At 39.3% G+C, this 20614-nt stretch overlaps 2 protein-coding genes across 3 annotated transcripts; one reads left to right on the top strand and one right to left on the bottom strand.

The window, feature by feature from the left end:
• Positions 1–3035: 3035 nt before the first annotated feature.
• On the bottom strand, positions 3036–5635 carry LOC128742716 (syntenin-1-like). Of its 2 annotated transcripts, XM_053839160.1 has the most exons (4): positions 5410–5635; positions 5195–5232; positions 3946–4393; positions 3036–3885 (listed from the first exon to the last, which is right to left on the bottom strand). In XM_053839160.1, the coding sequence occupies exons 3-4, from the start codon at positions 4381–4383 to the stop codon at positions 3331–3333; spliced, it is 993 nt and encodes a 330-aa protein (XP_053695135.1). In that variant the 5' UTR covers positions 4384–4393; positions 5195–5232; positions 5410–5635; the 3' UTR covers positions 3036–3330. The 2 variants fall into 2 exon arrangements, with proteins under 2 accessions (XP_053695135.1, XP_053695134.1); XM_053839159.1 differs by lacking the exon at positions 5195–5232 and having other exon boundaries at positions 5410–5633.
• Positions 5636–10218: 4583 nt separating this feature from the next.
• Positions 10219–19937, top strand: LOC128741746 (importin-13). The gene is made up of 8 exons (XM_053837749.1): positions 10219–10781; positions 11049–11528; positions 17134–18663; positions 18723–18815; positions 18877–19015; positions 19089–19244; positions 19306–19477; positions 19540–19937. The coding sequence occupies exons 1-8, from the start codon at positions 10467–10469 to the stop codon at positions 19637–19639; spliced, it is 2985 nt and encodes a 994-aa protein (XP_053693724.1). The 5' UTR covers positions 10219–10466; the 3' UTR covers positions 19640–19937.
• The last annotated feature ends 677 nt before the right edge of the window (positions 19938–20614 follow it).

Raw genomic sequence — 20614 nt, 5'->3', positions numbered from 1 at the left:
GGCGGGTCACCGGCGAACACTCGCCGTTGCCTGCGGCCGGCTCGCCCTGAATCATCTAGGAAACGTTTGCTACTAACATGGTTTTCCGCGCAACAATATTTACCGCCAAATTTCCGCGAAATGGTTCTTTCCGCCAAACGGTTTTCCGCGGAATAGTCCTTTCCGCGAAAGGGTTTTCGGCGTTTTGGTACTTTCCGCGAAAATGATTTCCGCGAAAATGTTTTCCACGAAATGGTATTCCGCGAAACGGTACTCCGCGATATGGTCTTCGGCGAAATGTTATACAACCGCTAAAATTCAAAAATGTCCCCAAAAACCAGGTACCGCATGTTCCGGAATTGACAACGAAGTGGCCATTTGTTTCCAAATGTCCCCATTTTATTTCCATTAGTTTTATTTTATCAAGCTGATGTGATTTGATGTGCCGTAAGATGAATTATCTCAAAAATGCAAAATTCCCCCAATAACAGGCAGTGGATGTTCCGGAATCGACGCTGAAGTGGCCATTTGTTAACAAAATATTCCTTAACTTATTGCTAATTTCAAGGACAATTGAACCATTCAAAGTGCAATATTGCTCATAAAAGTGCTATTCATTAAATCATTTCGTATCTTCAGTGCACTTTTTCGTTACATTCCAAGCAATAAGTGCGCCGAAGAGACCGAAACAATTTAAGCTAAAATAGCACTTTTATGAACGATTGCGCACTTATTGATTGGACAATTTTCCTTGCAATTAGCAATACCTTACGTGCAAGTTTGTGGTCATACCTTTCAAATGAAGCAAAGAAAACGAATTTCAGATTTAAAGTGGATGATTGAGAGCAAGCTTAAAATTGGTTATTTTTCCCTAATGCAAAGGTGTAACTTTTTTTTGCAGCGCTTCTTCTATATGTCGCTGAAAGCCGAAGCTCCCCCACAATGCTAGTTTTACAAAATTGGGAAAAGTTAAAAATATTCAAGTCTCTACAGTGATACAAATCCATTTTCGTACGGCAACATGCAGATTTTGTTTTTTTTTACATTTAAAAGTTTAACAGACCTTTTAGGGACATGTTATTTAGGTAAAATCATAGTGTCAGATGTTAATTTTAAGGCATGATATCTGATTTTGGAAAAATATTTTATATTAATTTTGAAAAAAATTATAAATTAACGTATGAAAAAATGCACTCAAATTCATATTCTTACGGCATTCGAATTAACAGTTTGGATTCGGCAGATGCGGCTTAATTTCAAAGATTAGTATTTAGTATGGTATCCCTTGGTCATTGCAACTGCCTTCAGTCGTTTTGGAATGCTGTCTACTAGTTTTTTCGTGTATTCGGTGGAAATTTGATTCCATTCGTCCTTCAAGTGATTTCTAAGATTGTTTTTGCTAGAAATCCGACGGTTTCCAACTTTTTTGTCGAAATATTCCAAAACGTTTTCAGTGGGATTGATGTCTGGAGATATTGTGGTGGAGTATCAATAAGTTTTGAGCAGTTGTAAAGTAAACATGTGCGTTTCTTAAGTGCTTTGGGTCATTGTCTCGGTAAAACCTGAACCTCTGACTAAATCCCATTTTGTTAGCACTTGGCTTCAAATTTTGCTCTAAAATGTCCCAATAGACATTTTGATCTATTATGCCATCTATGAAGACTAAATAGCCAATACCTTTAACCGTAATCCACCCCCTTACCATCACTCCACCCCCGTCGTGCTAAACCGTTGCTTTCAGAACATCCAACAACCATCAGCATCCTTCCACAAGTATTTTAATACCGGCATCTACACGAGTTCGTTGGCGTTCCGTGATGTGATTGCGCAATTGGAAACCTCTCAAAATTCAAATTTATCTCACATAATGGTAATTGTCGTTTTAGTGAAAATATTCTCCGTACCGTTGGTAACAAAACGCGCTGCACAATTTTCTAGCAGCTTGAAATCGTTGGAAGCAAAAAAAATAATTTTGCACTCGCGACCTGAGATCAGCTCGCGACGAATTTGGCGACGATTTCGTCGTTACAATTTATCGCGTTCGTTAAGGCGGAGAATTTACAATAACATTTTCATCTTTTTTCTTGCATTTTGAAAAAAAAAGGTTCGATACCGGTGGTATCGATAGTATCGATACTTTATCGCCGATACTTCGATACTTGGTATCGAATATTGGTAAGTATCGCCGATACCAAGGTATTCGATACTTTGCTTAGTATCGCCCATCCCTAGTTCACGCAACTTGCACAGACAAAAAATATTGACAAGAGAAATGCACAAATCAAAACAAAACCGATAAAACCTGAAAATTTCAATTTTTTAATGAAATATTTCAAGCGTTGCACTCGTTGCACTATGAATTCCCGAACTGGACAGAATTCAAATATTTTTTTAAATTTTATTAAAAATTGACGAGAACTTAGGTAATCACTTTAATAAATTTAAGGGTCATAAATATAAATCCCTTATGGAATGGAGTTATTTAATTATATCCTATACGTGTTGCATGTACTAGGACTCGGGGCATAAAGAACAGGCAAAAACGCATTGAGATTGGTGCCTATTATATGTAAAACTTGAAGTAAATATCAATAGAATATCGAAATAAATAAAAAGAAAAAATAACATTTGAAGCACGACAGCAAAAAAAAGCATCTAGGTTTATATTAACCCTAACGGGGTGAATTTTACGCTACTGCCTGTAGGAATTGGATCGAATTAATCTGTCATACAAAGACTGCTGTTCCAGTTGAAAACCGTAGTAATCGACATGAGACATTCGGTTTTATTTTTGTTATGTGTGTCACAAAAGGTTAACAACTGGAAGAACAATAAGGCAACTAACTTTATTTAGACCCCAGACATAGCTACCACAATTTGAACACTTACAGCAAATTCAATTTAGGTTTCCAACTCAAGTATAGCTACAGATGGGGTCCAAGATATGTTGGTTCCCGTTTCGTTTCTTACTTTTAAAGGCCTGGCATTTTGATCAGGATGAATATGAGCATGGCAGTGATACAAAATTCATTTTGTGAAGTTATTTTTCTCTAAAGAACTATGGAATTTTATTTCGAACCATAGAAATGCCTGTAGAATTTTCTACAGCTAATACGGTATAAAAGTTGACTGAAATTTAAAAATTCATATGGGTTATACCTTAACATTAACATTATTACTTTACACTGCGTGCAAAGTTTGTAAATCTTTGTCGCATTTGTTCTAATAAGTAGAATTATATGTGTCCCTTAAAACGTATAACATATTTTCATTGTTGAATAGTATATTATTACTACTAAAGTGGATATAACGACTGTGGTTTCATGTTTGATTTTTGAAATATTCAGTGTTTTAAAAGTCTGGTACTGAATGGTCCATTTTGCCTTTGATAAACGAAAACGGAAGCTTTTTCATCATAATATTGTAGATAATACTGGGTATAATAGTTACGGTTATAACCTGTCCACCAGCACTAATCAGTTGTGAAATATCCTTGTCCTTCAAACCAATCACATTCTGTCCATTTATTTCCAGAATTTGATGATCAATCAAAAGCCCATTACGGGCAGCCGACGAATCCTTCACAATCGCAGTGATTGTACCATTGTTAAATTGAAAGCCAATATTTCCTGAGCTGTTTTTGTGGAGGGTAATTGACCTTTCGAAGGGTCGATCTCGTACCACTAGCGATATGTTGTTGCTGGCACTCTTTTTTAGTAGCTTATGAACATCATCGTCCGAGAACCCGGCCACAATGGTTCCATTGATTTGCAGAATTTGATCTCCAAACCTGAGGCCAGCCATAGCAGCAGGACTGTTCTTGACTACCAAGGCCACAAACACTCCCTTGTTAATAGCCTGTGCACGGAGACCAACCTTTTTGTCTGTACCTTTGCAAAGGATCAACTAAAATATTGAATATTTAATTAATGTTCAATAACTTTGGTAGATAAATAGCTGTTTTACCTCACGTATTCCATTGGTAACTTGGCCTCGTTGTAGTCCAACGGAGCCAGCGGAGATCGGTGCGACCATTTGAGCACCGTTGACATTCGCGACCGGAGATACCTCGGCTTGATAACGTGCGACACGTCCTTCGCGATTTAAATACTCTGGCATATTAGCAGCGATCACCTCACGGTTCAGTTCTAATCCCATATAATCTGCCAAATCAGGATAGAAGAAACCATCCGCCTTGTTTGTAGCATCCTTCTCATTCACGGTAGCAGGCTGCATAGCATTCAATTGTGGATAAGGATTTGTTGAGTATGGTGGCGGGGCATCTTGGTATCCAGATGCTTGGTGGTATTGACGCTGGGCCTCTGCGGCAGTTGCGATAGCAGCATTCTGTGACTGCAGCAGCTTGTCCGCTTGCATGTCTTCGAGCGATGGGTAGAGGGACATTTTGAGTGATCTGAAAAGAATATAAATGTTTCTAGAAATCGGTGTGATCTATGTCAGTTTACCCCTTCAACTTTTAGAAATTAAAACATGTTTTACATATGCCTTAATATTTAAATATACCTACTACAGATGGCTACTTAAAAAATAGGTTTTTAAACAAGTTGATGATCAAATTTTAATTAATTAAATAGTAACGCAGGTATTCACAAAACATGCATTAATTTTCCCACAACAGTTTCGGAAATAGTTCATAGCGATTCCGTAGATTACGCGATAAATATTACCGCTGTACACGAGTGACGTAAAACGGCGCAATATAGTCGACTATAGTAGACTATAGTCAACTACGGGCCGCACTAGGCTGTGTTGTAAAACCTTTATACCCTGCAATCTTATCTACCCTCTTTGATTATGCATTTGTTGTCCGATTAGTCGAGTTAAAATGCAAATGGTGCGTAATATTAGAAAACTTCTAGAGCTCGAAAACACAAATCCCTCGTGTCCCTGCAAACATAAGCAAAGTGACGATGAATGACAAATTTTTATTCTTCGATATGTGCTCATAATAAACCGTTTGTTTAGCATGTTATCTATAAAAGCAAGTTTCGTTTTACATGGGTCAGCTCAAATATTTTGATAACTGCATGGAATGTTACAAAACAGTGCACAGAATCGCAGACTAAACAAAATGAGTCACGCTGCTAATCGGGGCAATATCAAATGGTGAAAGCAAATTAATCTGTAAAGTCCCAGAGTGAGTCATACTTTTTACTATTCAAATAAACTGTATTCGATTCTTAGCCAGACTTGCCTTTTCCTTTTCTGTTATGTTTAGTTTATGTTAATTCACTGTGGGGCGAGAAAAACGAAAGAAATAAAATTGTGTAAAAAGTGGTCTGATTTTCAAGAATTAATAAGCTAAGCTTGTTATTCCAGAAAACTAAGGCCAAAACTGCGCTTATTGAAAAAATTACACAAAAACTTTAAAAATTGTTGTATTAGGAAACATTAAAATACGCAACTTACCTGGAGATCCCTTTGTTCCAATGTTTTTTATCAGACTTATGGGTTTACCGGTCAAAGTTTGGCAACGTAATCTAGCTTAGAACACTAGAAAACTTTAATTTTCAATTACCGCGTTAACTTTTAATTCGCTTGAGGTATGATAATGTTTTTTGGTGTAAATATTTATAAAGATGTTTCTATTTTGCGTACCAAAGACTCCGCATCACAATTTCTCAACACCTCCAAAATCAGTGAAAGAAGAATGAACAATGAATCATGTTCATCTATCACAAGAATTGCGTGAGTGTAGTGTGAGCCCAAGGGGTTTCCTGTATATGGCGGACAAGTGCGTAGTAATCAGAGATTGCATTAGTAATCTTTGGTCCTGTTTAACTATTACGTAACGCAGATGGAGGTGGGGGCTTGTTGAATTTCTGTTACCGTGTAACCCCGCTGGAATGACCTTCTTCAATCTGAACATTTTTAATCTGTACCCCGGTGGTAATGAATGCGTTTACATTAAAAACCGATCAAGCGTCATACACAATTGACGTTAAAGTTAACCGGGTAAATTGAAAAAAAAAAGCAAAAAACTGCAAAAATGCGTTTCCTCTTGCTCCAGAGCTTTGGCAATATAACTCATTTCCCGGGCAACCATTTCGTCATGTTTCTTCATTTTCCGATATATCAGTCTTTAAAGACACCAATCGAGCTTTCCACGAACGATAATGGCGGATATTGAGCACAAGTGGGCACAATCTTTCGACATTCATTGGAGGAGCATCAGGTTCGCCCTGAAGGAGTTACTATGGGAACATCCATGATTGTTTGTTGTTCAAGTGTAAAAATATAAACATTGTTTAGTTTTCGCACATGAAGCGAAACATACATATTGCTAATTTTCCACCTTTTCGTGGACGATGAATAATTGAACAGATAAGAAGTTTTATGGATTGTGGCTTCGTAGTTTGCGCATACTTCGGGAATAACGTCCAAATGCGCAACGGAAAGTTTCTTATCAGACCGAGACGCTGGCCAACTTGACTACGGCTCGACCAATATAAATTTAATGTTTGTCTGAGTGCACGCGAGTATTCAATTCGCACAATACTGAAGGGTATTTTTTGAGCCGGTGCTTTCAGGATATTATGGCCACAAACCACAAAAGTTTGCTTCCGTTCAATTATGTTCCTCTTCCGCTGATCTGCAAAACTTAACGATGTTTACCTTTTTACAGTCGAACAACAAACAATCATGGATGTTTCCATAGTAACTCCGTCAGGGTGAACTCGACGCTCCTCCAATGAATGTCAAAAGATTGTGCCCACTTGTGCTCAATCACCGCCCAGATAACACAAAATCGTAATAGAAAGTTCATAATAAATCGTTTTCATGTCAATTTCACATTGGAATTGTATAATAATTAGAGTATGTCAAATCGAAGTGAACAATAAGTTGTTTTGCAGTCGTGCGTGCCTTCATATACAATTCATGACTGTAAATTATAAAGCAGTATAGACGATTGCAATATTTGATTATATCTTAATCATATATTCAGGAGTATTTAGTTGCGTGTTATAAAAACTACGCAAAACAGAATTACAAATAGTTGTCAAAGCTTTCGCACGTATATCGCCTCCACTTTGGTACATATATGTTCTTATATGGCGTGAAATATAACTTTTTCGTTCAGATATGATTTCGTATATCTCAGTTGCAATCGAGATATACAAACCAAATGGTTTACTGGGCGCCATTATCGCTCGTGGAAAGCTGGATAGAGAAAATCGATGGCGATTTCTAAGGCTGTGAACCATTTCACGAAATTTTTAACGTTTTAGTTAAAATTTGACAGTTCGAAGGTTATTTCTCCTCGAGTGGTTAAAATCAGTTCAGAATGTGAACCATTTCATATTTGACAGATTGATAGTTGTTTTACTCAATGAGAGCATATATAAGGTGAGGATGAAGATATGTTTCTATAACAGCGCATTTATTTATTCAGTCCAGGTTGGAATTGGATGAATTTTTTGTGTTCATTTGCTCCTATTTGATGGATAACATTTATCTCGTTTCATTTCGGGTTGAATAACATCCATACATCGATGAAAAAAATTCCAGGAAAAATCAGTGAAACACATCGAAGCTCTTTCCTCACCTCTGGCATATCTCATTGGCTCTCAAAACTTGGTTAAAAATAACCATGCTCCCGAGCAGGGTTATTTTCGAAAAACCATCGAACTGTCAAATTTTAACCAAAAAGTTAAAAATTTCGCGAAATGGTTCACAGCCTAAAAGAAATTTCTACAAACCAAAATATTGATATCAACCGTCATCTTCGAAAATAAATATCAATTTCTGTCGCCAATTCGTTATTAATCTTTACGTTTTTTTTTGACTCGAGCAAGTTTCGAACCCATGCAATTTCTAAACTGTACCACTAATCCTCAGATCTACGACTACATTTGGGGAGCTTAGATAAAAATGGCAATCATATTCTAAAGGACCCTGTTCTGGCAGCACGGACGACGACGATGAGACGCTTGACCTACAGAATCCAGTTCAAGTACGCGGTGACAGCACCCAGAACAATGACCATTGTATTAACCATTAAACAGAGAAAAGTGTGACTGGTGATTTTGTAGGCTATAATTCTATTCGTTTAGTTCAACCAAATTTGCATTCGGAAGTAAATTCCATTTATAATTCAACTTATTTGTAAGTAACCTCGACAGGTTTATCGCGATTGATTTGATAATTATGTTATGAATTTCGACTAATTTAGTTGGTCTAATCTAGATTTCGCTGGAAAGGAAATAACGTGTTCTCCTACCGATATCCAGTGCATCTAAAGTGCGGTTAGGTATGCGTAGTTTAAGCCGAATTAATTTTCTATCGATTTCTAAATTAGAATATTAAACTTACATAGGTGATTGAAACGGTTTCTCAGTAGTGCACATTCGAAGAACCTTGGCAGGGTTAGGTAAAACTATATGTAGGTATGCACCACATGCACATTCGGCCATCGTTAAATAAATTTTCTTTTAGCTTTGAGCTGCAAACACCAAACGCTGCTGATTGATTTTTTACTCGCCCCAACAGACCCCATGCATGTATTAACATATTGGCGAATTCGCCTATGTACGAGAGTCGCGAACTTATTTGGCGAAACTGGCAGAAGAAGATTTTTGGGTTCAGTGCTCAGTTCAAATGATTCGGCCAACATATTGTTAATTTCGGGTTGAACATACATCATATATGCACATGGCACATCGTGCCATTCTTCATTATCCTTTGTCAATATTAAAAGATACAATGGTATCAAAACAGAAGTAGTTTTAGATAAATATCTGCGAAGAAAATTATAGCTTTTGTGATACTTTCATACTGAACGAAATTTAATGTAATATCTTTAAAGATTTTTATCAAAATACTGTCAAAGAAAATGTTTTAAATGCCAGTATCGATCTATGAACGAGTTCAACTATTCGTATCGATATTATTGAAAATTAAACGTAAAGATTTATCGTCACAAAGCTTTATTTTTGCATAAAGAACTACAAAGGAATTTTACGAGTGGTTGACCTAGATGGAACTTACCCGTCGCCAGCACTTAAAATACACCCCATACCCGTACGTACATGTTGTTGAATTCATGTTCGTCCAACACGCTCGCCGGTGTGTGAGTTTCACGAATCAAACTGACAGAAGAAAATGATCGGCTCGCCGCTCATTCCAGTTCGGACCCTCAAACAAAATGTTCATTTCCAACCCAACATATGCGTACTTGTATGGGGGCCTTAAGGATGACATTCACGGTTTCAAACTGTTGCTATTACAATGCATCGCAGCGTAAAATACTCTTGTTTGCCGTTTATATTGTCAATTTCCCACCCTTTCGTACGCGATGAATTATAACCGTCGCGGGCGAAACCGTCGCCAGAATCGTCGCGGGAGCAAATATCGTTTATTTTGTCAAGTAAATCAATAGCTTATGTGCTAGACAAGCGTAATAATATATACTTACAACTTACATATTGTGCTTTGCAGCTGTACCTGGATTAATCCAGGTTATTTTCTCTAATGCCAATGTATATGACAAAACAAAACAGCAACATTGCAGTTGTCACTCTTTCTCTTTCTCACTCACAGCATTAGCATTGTCGCACTTTTTGCGCCAGTCGCACTTTTAGATTGCGGTGTCCAGTAAGGTGCAAAATGCGGGATACAGCCAAGCAGATTCTTTCTGCGCCGATTTCAAGCAATCAAAAAAGTGAGCAGCGCGTTTTGTTACCAAAAAAACGGGCAATACTGGTAATAATGCTCTTGTAATTATCATAAAACTCATGATGATTACTTAAGGGTATCATAAATTATTACATTATTGCCCCTTTTATGACTATTTAGACTACTGTGATAATCATTTAATGCAACGTACCGCATTTTGCACTGTTTATCTGGTACTAGAGTGGCTTTTAGTTTGATCTACTAATGAGTTTGACTTCTTTTTCCTTCTTCCCTTTCTTGTTCACTTCATTTTCTTTGAGCGAAATCGTGTGCGAGATTCGACTGTGATAATCGTGTAAATCGGGGTAGTCTAAATAGGGGCAAATGTCGCAATATTTAATTATACAATATTCATTACGTAATTTGGACGTTAAAGATCACAAAATTATCCTCTGATTACTACGCACTTGTAAAAGTCTCACTCAATACCCCTTGTTCACACCATTCCACAAACGGTCAGCCGGTGGGTGTCATTTTAACAGTGTCAAAAATATAAGCGAAAAAAGGAGAACGAAAAAAATTGCTTGCATGCTTGGCTTGGCTGCTGGGGCTGCTGCTATCGTTCGTTGCGAATACAGTGTCATTAATATATATTGTCTATTTATAACAGTTTAGTTTAGATCTTTCTATTGAGGTCTATATTGTATTGAACAATAAAAGTGCTAATGAGTTGGTAAACTTGTGAGGTCTCCGTTAGTGACTGACCGATTAGCCACGAGCCATTTTTTTTATCTAGTTGCCAAAAAGAACGGTACCTAGAAAAAATCGTGTGAAAATAATAGTACGTCAAAATGGATGTTCGTATGATCGAAGAAGCAGTTCTTACGTTCTATCAGAGCGGTTCCCACAAGCAAGAAGACACCCATCAATGGTTGCAGCAAATTCAAGAAAGTCCGCATGCATGGTCTTTTTGTTGGGAACTGATGCAGCTTAACAAACCCTCAGAAATACAATTTTTCGGAGCCATTACCTTGCACTCAAAACTCACCAAATTCTGGGGCGAAGTACCGAGAGAAGCACACAATGAGTTCAAACAAAAGTTGCTTGAAAGTATAGTTATGTTTGGTAATGGGCCGAAGATTGTGCTGAGCCAATTATGCATTTCGGTAATTATATTTATTTTTTATTATGGACCATGAATGCACCAGTTTTCGCGCACTGACGGCGAGATTAAAGATTGAGAATTAAACACTAAGATTTATGTTCACTCAGTTCTGTTGCATCCACAGAACTGTATAAGTGTTTTAATATCAATTCGTTGAAATCGATAAAAATACTTCCTAGTACGTGGTGACTTAAACTGCGCGTCAACTGGTGCTTTGACTGTACTTACATTAGAACAATGAACACTAACTAACCCTTCAAACTTTCAGCTAAGCGTCTTCATTGTGCATATGCTTGAACATCCAACAGTAATCGAGGAAGTAACCGGAATGTTTCTCAATGAGCAACTCGGTACTCTGTCGAAAACTACGCAACTCGAAATTTTGATGTCGGTGTTGGAAGGAATTCCAGATGAGGCCGAATCGGTACACACCCAAATCCCAAGATCGACGGTTCGGGAAGAGTTGAACAAGAAAGCCGAGTTCGCAACCGGTACGGTAATCAACTATCTGAACGGGAAGTTGAACGATGGCCGGTTCGACGAGAGCGAGATGAACGTCCTCATTAATGCCACCAAGTGTTTGGCAACCTGGCTAAAATACGGTAATGTGCGGCTCGATGAATGCGATACGATGGTGCAGGTGCTGCTGAAAATCATTCACTACTGCTACTGGAAGGAGCCAAAGGATGACGGCTGCCTATCCCAAGAGGACAGTGATCTGGCGGAGACCGCCGTGAAAGTGCTGGTGGTAAGTATTTTCATGTTTCGTTGTTCTCTTTTTTTTGCGCTTTAAATAAATAGTTAAGCCCTCATTGGTATTATTGAATTAAGGGTCATATTCAGATCAATTTATGAGCCAAATAAAAACATCTTGGTAATTCAACGTATAATACACGAAATACGAAAACACAAGCGCCGCAATGCATGTAAGACTCGGTGTCTCACCATTCACAATTCATAATCGCTATTCTAAGTTCTTATTATACTATAGACTTTGACACAGGCTGCTCAGAAAAAATTGTGAATCCCATCTGTAGTTCAAAAATTATAGATCACTCGTCTAATAGAATTCAAATGGACACAGATACGTAATTACCAATTTTTTAGCATCTTCCGTTGTGATCATGCTTTGGGAATTATTCAAAATTCGAGCCGAAGATGTACGCAGAACAACGACTATAACAATTTTACCACAAATTATCTACAGTAACGGTGAGCTGGAACGGGCACTGCATTTCTTTTCACTATTATAAGTTGGCTGCTTTTGCTGAAAATCGTGTCTGTCGTTTCGATATCACGCGCTCAAGAGCGATGTTGAATAGTATGTAGGATAAGCCGTCGTCTTGTCCCAACCTTCGTGCTGTAGTTCCAATACGACGGTCATAAAAGGTTGTAATAGGTTCGTGGAAATATCAGAAATTGGAAAACAAAACAACAAAACAAACGTCTTACGGCAAGGTTTAGATAGATGGGGTGTCATTCCAAAAATTCTTTTTCGAAAAGCGGTCAGGTTTTGAACGCTAATAATTTAGCTGTTTCCCGATCGATTCAGGTCGCTGAATCGTAGCCATATGATAATTTAGTCTGCAGTGACCAGTCAGTGATCTGACAAGAATACTACATTTTACCTTTGATTGTTGCAAAAGAAATTTCGCAACCTTCTCACAAGGGTTAGCAATAAAACTTTTTGTTTGACGACAAGTTTCAAGATTTTCCCAATAACGTTCATGTTCAGATGAAAACCGAGATCGAATCTTTTGTTTTATCCAACATGCCGGAATTGGTAAAGCAGGTTCCGGTCCGAAAACCGACTTTTCTGCTCCAGATCTTGTTAGTTCATCAGCCCATTCATTTCCGGTTATACCAGAATGGCCGGGAACCCAAACCAAATGAACGGCATTTAGAATGCTTATTTCTTCTAATTGGGTGTGGCAGGCGATGACTGTTTTAGATTTAGAATTAGTCGCACAAAGGGCTTTTATAGCGGCTTGGCTATCAGAACAGAAGTAGACAATCTTGCCTATCAATTGCAAAGATTTCAGTTTGAAAAACAGTGCAGTAACTACTCAACGAATAGGATTGCTCCAATTCTAGCTCACGGCAGTAAACACCAGCACCCGCGCGACCTTCGTACAAGGAACCATCGGTATAACAGACCACATAGTCGGAAATTTTCCTTTCCATGTAGCCTGACATCCACTCCTCTCTAGGAGGAAAGTCACTTGAGAAAGTCCTATACAGAAAAGTACGCCTGAGCGTTACATCGCTAGGAGCAAGGGAAAACTTGTCCTCAGCAATAATTTGCGACCACAATCGAGTATGACCAGTGGAACCGTTCACAGACTGCCAAAGGCCAATCGCGTGTAGTCGATAAGCACATATTAGTGCCTCTTGCTTCAGGTGGAAGTGTAGAGGTTTAATATTGAAAATAGCTTTTAGGGCGGCAGCAGGAGTTGTAGTAAATGTTCCAAACATTGCCATTAAACACATCCTTTGAAGATGGTTTAGCTTTGTCTGGACAGTCACAACTTCCCCTCTTTGCCACCATACAAGACAACCATACGCCAGTATTGGTCTGATAATGACCGTGTATAACCAGTATATGTATTTGGGTTTAAGCCCCCAAGAGTTGCCAATTGCTCGTCTACATTGCCCAAAGGCCATGCACGCTTTTTAATTCGGAAATCAATATTTGTGGACCAGTCAAGCTTGGGGTTGAGAATCAACCCCACCTATTTCACCTCGTTCACAACATCTACATCCGAATCGTAAAAGCGCAGAGCGCGAGCTCCATTGGTATTTCTACGTTTTGGAAATAAGACGATAGATGTTTTGCTCGGATTTACCGAAATCCATCCATCCATCCAATCCATCCAAGCATTTGTTCTATCCACTTTCTGATTAATGAAGGCACATTATGATAACGAGAAGCCTCCAAAATGGAAGCGAAAGATACGTTATCAAACGCTCCCTCAATATCCAAAAAAGTTCCTAAGCAAGATTCCTTTCGTGAAAAAGCAACCTCAATTTTATTCACCACATCATGTAATAAAGTGGTTGTAGACTTTCCACTTTGATAAGCATATGGTGCTGAATGAAGGGGAGCTTCTACTAAGCTTGTTTCGCGGATATGCTGATCAACAGTCCGCTCAAGTGATTTAAGCAAGAAAGACGTTAGACTGATTGGTCTAAAACTTTTTGCTTGCTCGTATGTCGCGCGTCCGCCTTTAGGAATAAACTTAATGGTTATTTCACGCCATAGAGTTGGGATGTACCCAATAGCAATTCTACACACAAACATCCTTCTCAGAATGTGTTTAAAGTACTTGAATCCTTTCTGCAGTAGAATAGGGTGTATTCCATCTGTTCCAGGAGATTTGTATGGAGAGAAGCTGTTCACGGCCCACTCAATCGCTTCAGTTGTGACAAGTCTCCGAGCAAAAGCCCATGAATCTAAGCCACCTAAAACGATTTCTGGATCGTTTCGAACTTCAGGTTCCACACAGCCCGGAAAGTGACTATAAAAGAGACATTCCAGGATTTCATTGTCATTCGAACAGTATTCGCCGTTCGAACTTCAAGTGTTATTAACCTGATAATCTTTCGATTTTGACAGTATTTTATTAAGTCGACTTGCCCCGCCGAAACTGGAAATGTTGCTGCAGAACCTGTGCCAGCTCGTGCGTGCTGAAGATCGCAGAGCCTTTGCATACGCTTTCCGGGCCTGCTTGAAAGGCTCCACGCCGTTCCTACGACTTCTATTCCAGGCTCTCCTGCATCGTTTCTTTAGTTCCGCGAGATGAGAGTTCCACCATGGTCATGGTGTTCCTCTAGTTGTTTTAATAGTTTTTATCGAGCAAGCTACTTCAAAAGCTTCCGCAATTAAAGATGTGACATCTCCAGCGACATCCAAGTCTATCGATGACTCAATTGTCGGTTCAAATCCTTGAAATTCCGTCGACAGTTCCTCCTCAAAGAGTTCACAGTAGGAAAATCTCGTATTGCGAAATGTTGCAGCGTTCAAGGAGACACCCAAATGATCAAAATATATAAAGCAATGATCAGATATTGGTGTCTCATTTGAAACATGCCATTGTGCCAACTCATGACTGATCCTGTTAGAGCAGAGTGTTATATCTACCACTCTCTACCAGCTACCTCTCTACCAGCTCGTATGAAAGTTTGCCAATTGTTGCCAATGTTGAGTATTCCAAGGTTGGTACTACTCAAATATTCCATCAAATCAGAATCTCTCAGATTGATATCCGAGCTGCCCCAAATGAGCGGAAGCCCATTAGATTGGCAGTATCTCACCACATTTCTGAAATCGTCGCTGGGAAACGGTTCGTCATGTAGTAAGTATGCAGAACAGTAGACATAGCGCCTATGGACATCATCCACGACGAGTTCTACTGTGACTGCACAAATATCTCGAGTAGTCAACTCAGAGATAAGGCATGCACTTATTGACCTATGCAACAATATGCATGCCTTGGGCATCAATCGAGGATTTGTCATACCAGTTTTGCTGAAAACAGCAAAGTTCTGGTTTCCAATATCCGTCGAATGAAAGTACCCCTCGCGAAAATATGGCTCCTGAACCAATACGATGGTAACAGAGCCATTAAAAAGTTTTTCGCATAAATACAAATTTGCTGCCCGTTTGTGTTGAAGATTTATTTGTGCAACTTTAACTATTTAACTAGCGGAGTATATGCACAAACAATCTCCAACACATATCAGACAGCAAATTGTAAGCGAAGCCAGTTATGTTGGCCAGAACGCACTTGGCGTAATATCCATAGGGGAATTTGGGTAGTACTCCTATGTTGTTCCCACGAGACGCAAGGGACAACAAAGATCGACCGTATCAGAGCCCTGCATGGCACAGTAGGGGCAAGATGCCCAAAGCACTTCTTTCGCGACTGGCATGTTTTCACCCCTCCAGCCATTCAGTCATCGGCACGGAGTTAAACCTTGACTTAGGGGCTCCTGATCTGCCGACTCTCACGGCAGGGTCAGGTCTCGTGGCTCAATTTTTGCCTAAGCGTATAATTCGGCACCAACCGCCAAAGGGCATAACTGCAGAATGTGTAAACAGACCGATTGAGAGTCTCTCTCTGTGTTAATCCAGCAGAGAAAATAACTCTTCCTCGGTGTGCCCAGACCCCGCAGCCACGCCCTCCGAAAAACCGGCGCCGAACTGCATGATTAGGTAGCTGGAAACCTCCACCTTCTCTGTCTGCGTACGACAACCAAGGTTGCGCACCTGGGCACCTTTGGCTGCCGTACCCCAGCCGGCACCACGTGAAGGTAGAGATAGGAGTTAGAAAGCAGAGGTGATATATTTGCACATGTTCACTCATTTGCCAGCCCAAAGTAAAAGTAAATCGTTAAAGAAAAGAATGCATCTATTCCTTTCCTTCAACCGATTATATCGAAATACTGTAAGAATTTATTCGCAACTGAAGTCTTGTATGAAAACGTATTAGACAGAATAAATGAGCATGTAACGTGATGCAGAAAGTTTCAAAGTGAAGCAGAGTGGAGTGATTCTATTGCTGTTAAGTATTAATATCACTGTTAAGCAGAGTAACAACAAAACTTACAAGGCATAGAGAACGACAATAATAATTGATGATCTTTTAACCGGCATAAACTTCAGCTGGCATTCCATATGCTAGTTGAAATTCTATCATACTTCAAATTAATCTGTCATAATAAATGGCGCTTTTTTCAATTTGGAAGAAATTCAGTAGAGCCAAACAGTGTTGTAAATAATAATTGTAAATGGTAAAGTGATTGTAAATGATCTTCGGCAATGCGGTGAGGTTCAAGTAAACAAAAAAGGTTTTGTCTGATAAGGATTTCCAGAAAGAAAACAAATGTACGGGTGGTTGTGGGACAAGAAAGGGTGATCCCGAGCATGACGGGGCACTCAGCCAACATGGTCGATGTTAAATCAGACCGGACAAAGTCGCAAAATTTAAAAAAATTAGTTAATGACAGCAAACGAGCAAGAAATTTCGAAGCTACATTTTACTCTAATCAGATTACGTAAATGTTGCAAACAGCCAGAGTTATGAGATGATTTTGAATGATTGATAGCTATAAACTATATAGAGCAGCAAACGCGTTTTTCTCGAAATCAGAGTTTTGTCACTTGGTTCGGTCTGACTTAACGCCGACCATATAATAAAACTGATTAGTTTTCATTTCCACTCAACTTCAACTACATTCAATTAAATTACGTCTATTATGTTTATGTGCTATTTTTGCACACTGGTCATATGCAGAGGTCTATGCGTCAAAAGCATTAAATACATTTCAATATTTTTGCTGTTAAATTTCAGAAAATAATAAGCTCTCAAAATTGTAACGGACACAAGTATTCGGCAACGGTCGTTCACTATATGCATTTATTCCTGGATGTTCTGGGACCGATTCTAGACGTAGAGTGGAAGGAAAACAACGACAATGAGAATTTAGCCTTTGTTATCTACACTCTATTTCTGTCAACACTGGAGTGCTACTCTTCGGCAATTTTTGCCGGAATCCTTTCCGACAATGAGCAACTCGCGAAGGTCTACGGCAGAACGGTAGATCTGTTAGTCAAATGCACCGATAAACCCGGAACCTACCCCGTGGATGAGTCTTGCAGTACACTAGCTATGGAATTCTGGTACATGCTACAGGACGAAATCTTTTCGATGCCAAATGACCCACGCAAAACGAAATGTTGGGATGCTATCAAGCCGGTCTATGCTCATATCGTTAAGGTTTTGATACGAAAAAGCCAGCTGCCGAACGATAGTGCGCTGCACAAATGGAACTCCGATGATTTGGAAACATTTCGATGTTATCGACAGGATATTGGTGACACATTGTTGTCGTGTCACGATGTTTTGAACGATATAATGCTGGACGTACTTTCGGAGGCCCTGGATGAGTCGATATTATACCTAAATTATGATCCCCAAAACATAGACAACTGGCCACTTCTGGAAGCAACCATACATGCGTACTGTTCCATAGCACAGAAAATAGAATACGCCGAATATCCACAAGTTGTCAAGCTACTGAAAGTATTAAACGAGATTCCGTACGAAAAATACAGCGATAAATTGCTGGGTATGGCACTGGAAACCGCTGGAGCGTACAGCGATTGGATCAGTGATAATCCAAAATATCTGCCGTCTGCAATTGAGTTGCTCGTAAAAGGTCTCAGTTCAACGCAAGCATCGCAAGCAACGCTTGGGCTGAAAGATCTTACCTCCGAGTGCCAAAAAGAAATGACTCCGTTTGCATTACCGCTGCTCGATGCCTGCCGATCGGCTCTTCAGGGTGGTCACCTGAAAACTTCGGAAATGATTCGGCTGATGTACACGGTCGGGAACATCATGAGCGTAATTTCCTACGATCAGATAATTCATTACCTAGACATTATGGTTTCGCCCTGCTTCGAAGAGCTTCAGGCGAACGTGCAAAATCAGGACAAAACCGATGCGGCTAAGGCACGGGTAATCTTACGGCTAGAAATGATCTCCAAGCTGTTCTCTTCACTCAACACACGCAAGCTTAACGTCACGCAGCGCACGGAAAAAGACGACGAACTGCAGCTCGTTCCCACGCAGACCACCCAACAACCTCAACCCGTCCAGCCGATATTGCTGATACTGGAAAAGACCATGGGTCTGCTGAAAAGTCTTTGCAGTCTGTGGATCCACGACGAAAGTGTAATCGAAACATTGTGCAAAGCACTCCAACAAGCTTTGACCAATTTGATGGACGACATCAAACCGCTGCTGAACGACATGTGCGGTCTCATACTGATGATCTTCGCCAATAAGTGTGCACCGTCCGCAGTGGAGATGGCCGGAAACGTAAGTGTTTGAATAGGTACTTCGAATGAAAAATGGTTTTAAATGTAGCATTTTTACAGTTCATACTGATCTTTTACAATGATCCGGAGAGTCGCGAGAGTATGAAACAATTATTTTCTGCCATCTTGGAGTATAATTTTGGACAAATGCAGGTTAGTCGACATATTGTTGTCGGGGAAAATGGTTTCCATTTTAATCGCTCTACTATTTTAGCAATATGACGAACACCAAAAACTGTCGGATGTAGCCGATCTTATCGAAACATTCTACAGTTTCAACACTCGAATAGTGAAAAAGATGGCCATTTGCTACACTGCTGTGCAGGCCGATTGTATAAAATTAATTGAATACGGTATGTTTAAGCGATTGGTGAAGAATTCTTTGAAATGTCATCAACTACAGAGTGTTTAATTTATTTCCTGCAGCCATGAAAAGTATGATGCTTCCGGAGACAGGTCCAATTAAGAAAAGTGTCGGCTTTCTGTCGGTGTTTATCAAGGAATCACGAAACTATCCGGTGATGATGAACGCCGTAGCGGCTCAGGGCGAGAACTTGCTACGTACTACTTTCTTATGCATTGGTAAATTTCTGCCAGTCACTGAAATTGTTATGATTATTATAAAGATTATATTTGGCAATAGGTGGATACACACCCCGAGCTCAAGTAGATGTGTTTGCCGACATCTTTCTAGCGTTGAACTACAAATATCCCAGTGATTTTGCCCGTTGGATTAAGGTTCTCGAGAAGCCAAACTTTCCCACCTTCTTCGTCGGTGCACCCGACAAGGAACAATTTATGAAAAAAGTCATCAAGTAACCTACAATTTAATCTTTTTGTTTTTAGACCATCTTACTCACATTCAAATCATTTTCAGGGAAAAGGTAAACCGAAGGTTAGTGCAGGAGCATGTGCGGAAGTTTGCAGCGATGTGTCGGAATGCCGTCGAATGGGAAATAGATTTTAGGACCAGCTAAAATATGTGATTATGTCTGTTAAATCCACTCTGCTGGGTTGCACTCGATTGTGATTTTAGATTTTAGGTTCGGGATTACGAAGAAAAAGTTTAAGCAATGTTTTGAATGTAGTCTAGTGCAAATGAACTCGGTTCGTTCGCAACACTCCTCCCTCTCCTTATCGTCAGTGATGCGTATTTAGACAAAAAAAATACTGATCTTAGACGTGCATGTGTGCATCAGCGAATAAATGTGAGAAAATTTTAAATTAAATTTGAATGTTTTGCATTATTAAAAAAGAAAATGCATTCAGTTTGGCTTGAAGGGTGGTACGAATAAAAAAATTTGGTCAAATAAAAATGCGCAAAAAAATCTATTTTTCTTTTCGATGTTTAATTAATATAAAATACAGAACAAATATCCAATTAAATTTCCAGTTGACAAAATCCGATGTTTTCGCCGCAGTGAACAATTTTCTCTTAAATTGCTTCTCACATCCAACAGTTTTTTCATCTTCTTCAGGTTTCGCTTCACGAAAACCCAATACTACAATTGAACGGATGGTTTTTGTTTTTGGACATCTTTTATACGTTGCTAGGAGCATTGCGTTCTATGGTCTTTGTTCGGTTATCACAGGGTAAAAAATCTGGTCAAAACAACACGTGTTGCCTTTGGAAATTTAGCAGATGTCGCAGATTAACGATCCTCAGGTACAGATAGCCTGTCGAATGTCTATTTTTCCTCTTCTAGTTTTTGTACAAAACTTACATCGGTAAAGTACAGATCTGGGATCGTATTTTTGATGTCTTGTTTTATTCACTGTCGCGATTTGGAGTTAGTTCCTGCTTGTAAGTCCAGAGTTCGACTCGTTTTTAGCTCGATGCATTCTTGAGACCGGCTAGATAATGCGCAACATCGGTGCCTATACCTACGGGTATAAAGTAGACCCTATAGTGGTCGTTGGTCGCTTATTCAGCAACCTTACCTCCTTATCCT

Source organism: Sabethes cyaneus, chromosome 3, assembly GCF_943734655.1.
Source record: "Sabethes cyaneus chromosome 3, idSabCyanKW18_F2, whole genome shotgun sequence".
In the NCBI taxonomy this organism is placed as follows: domain Eukaryota; kingdom Metazoa; phylum Arthropoda; class Insecta; order Diptera; family Culicidae; genus Sabethes; species Sabethes cyaneus.
This window is presented reverse-complemented; position numbering and strand designations above follow the sequence as displayed.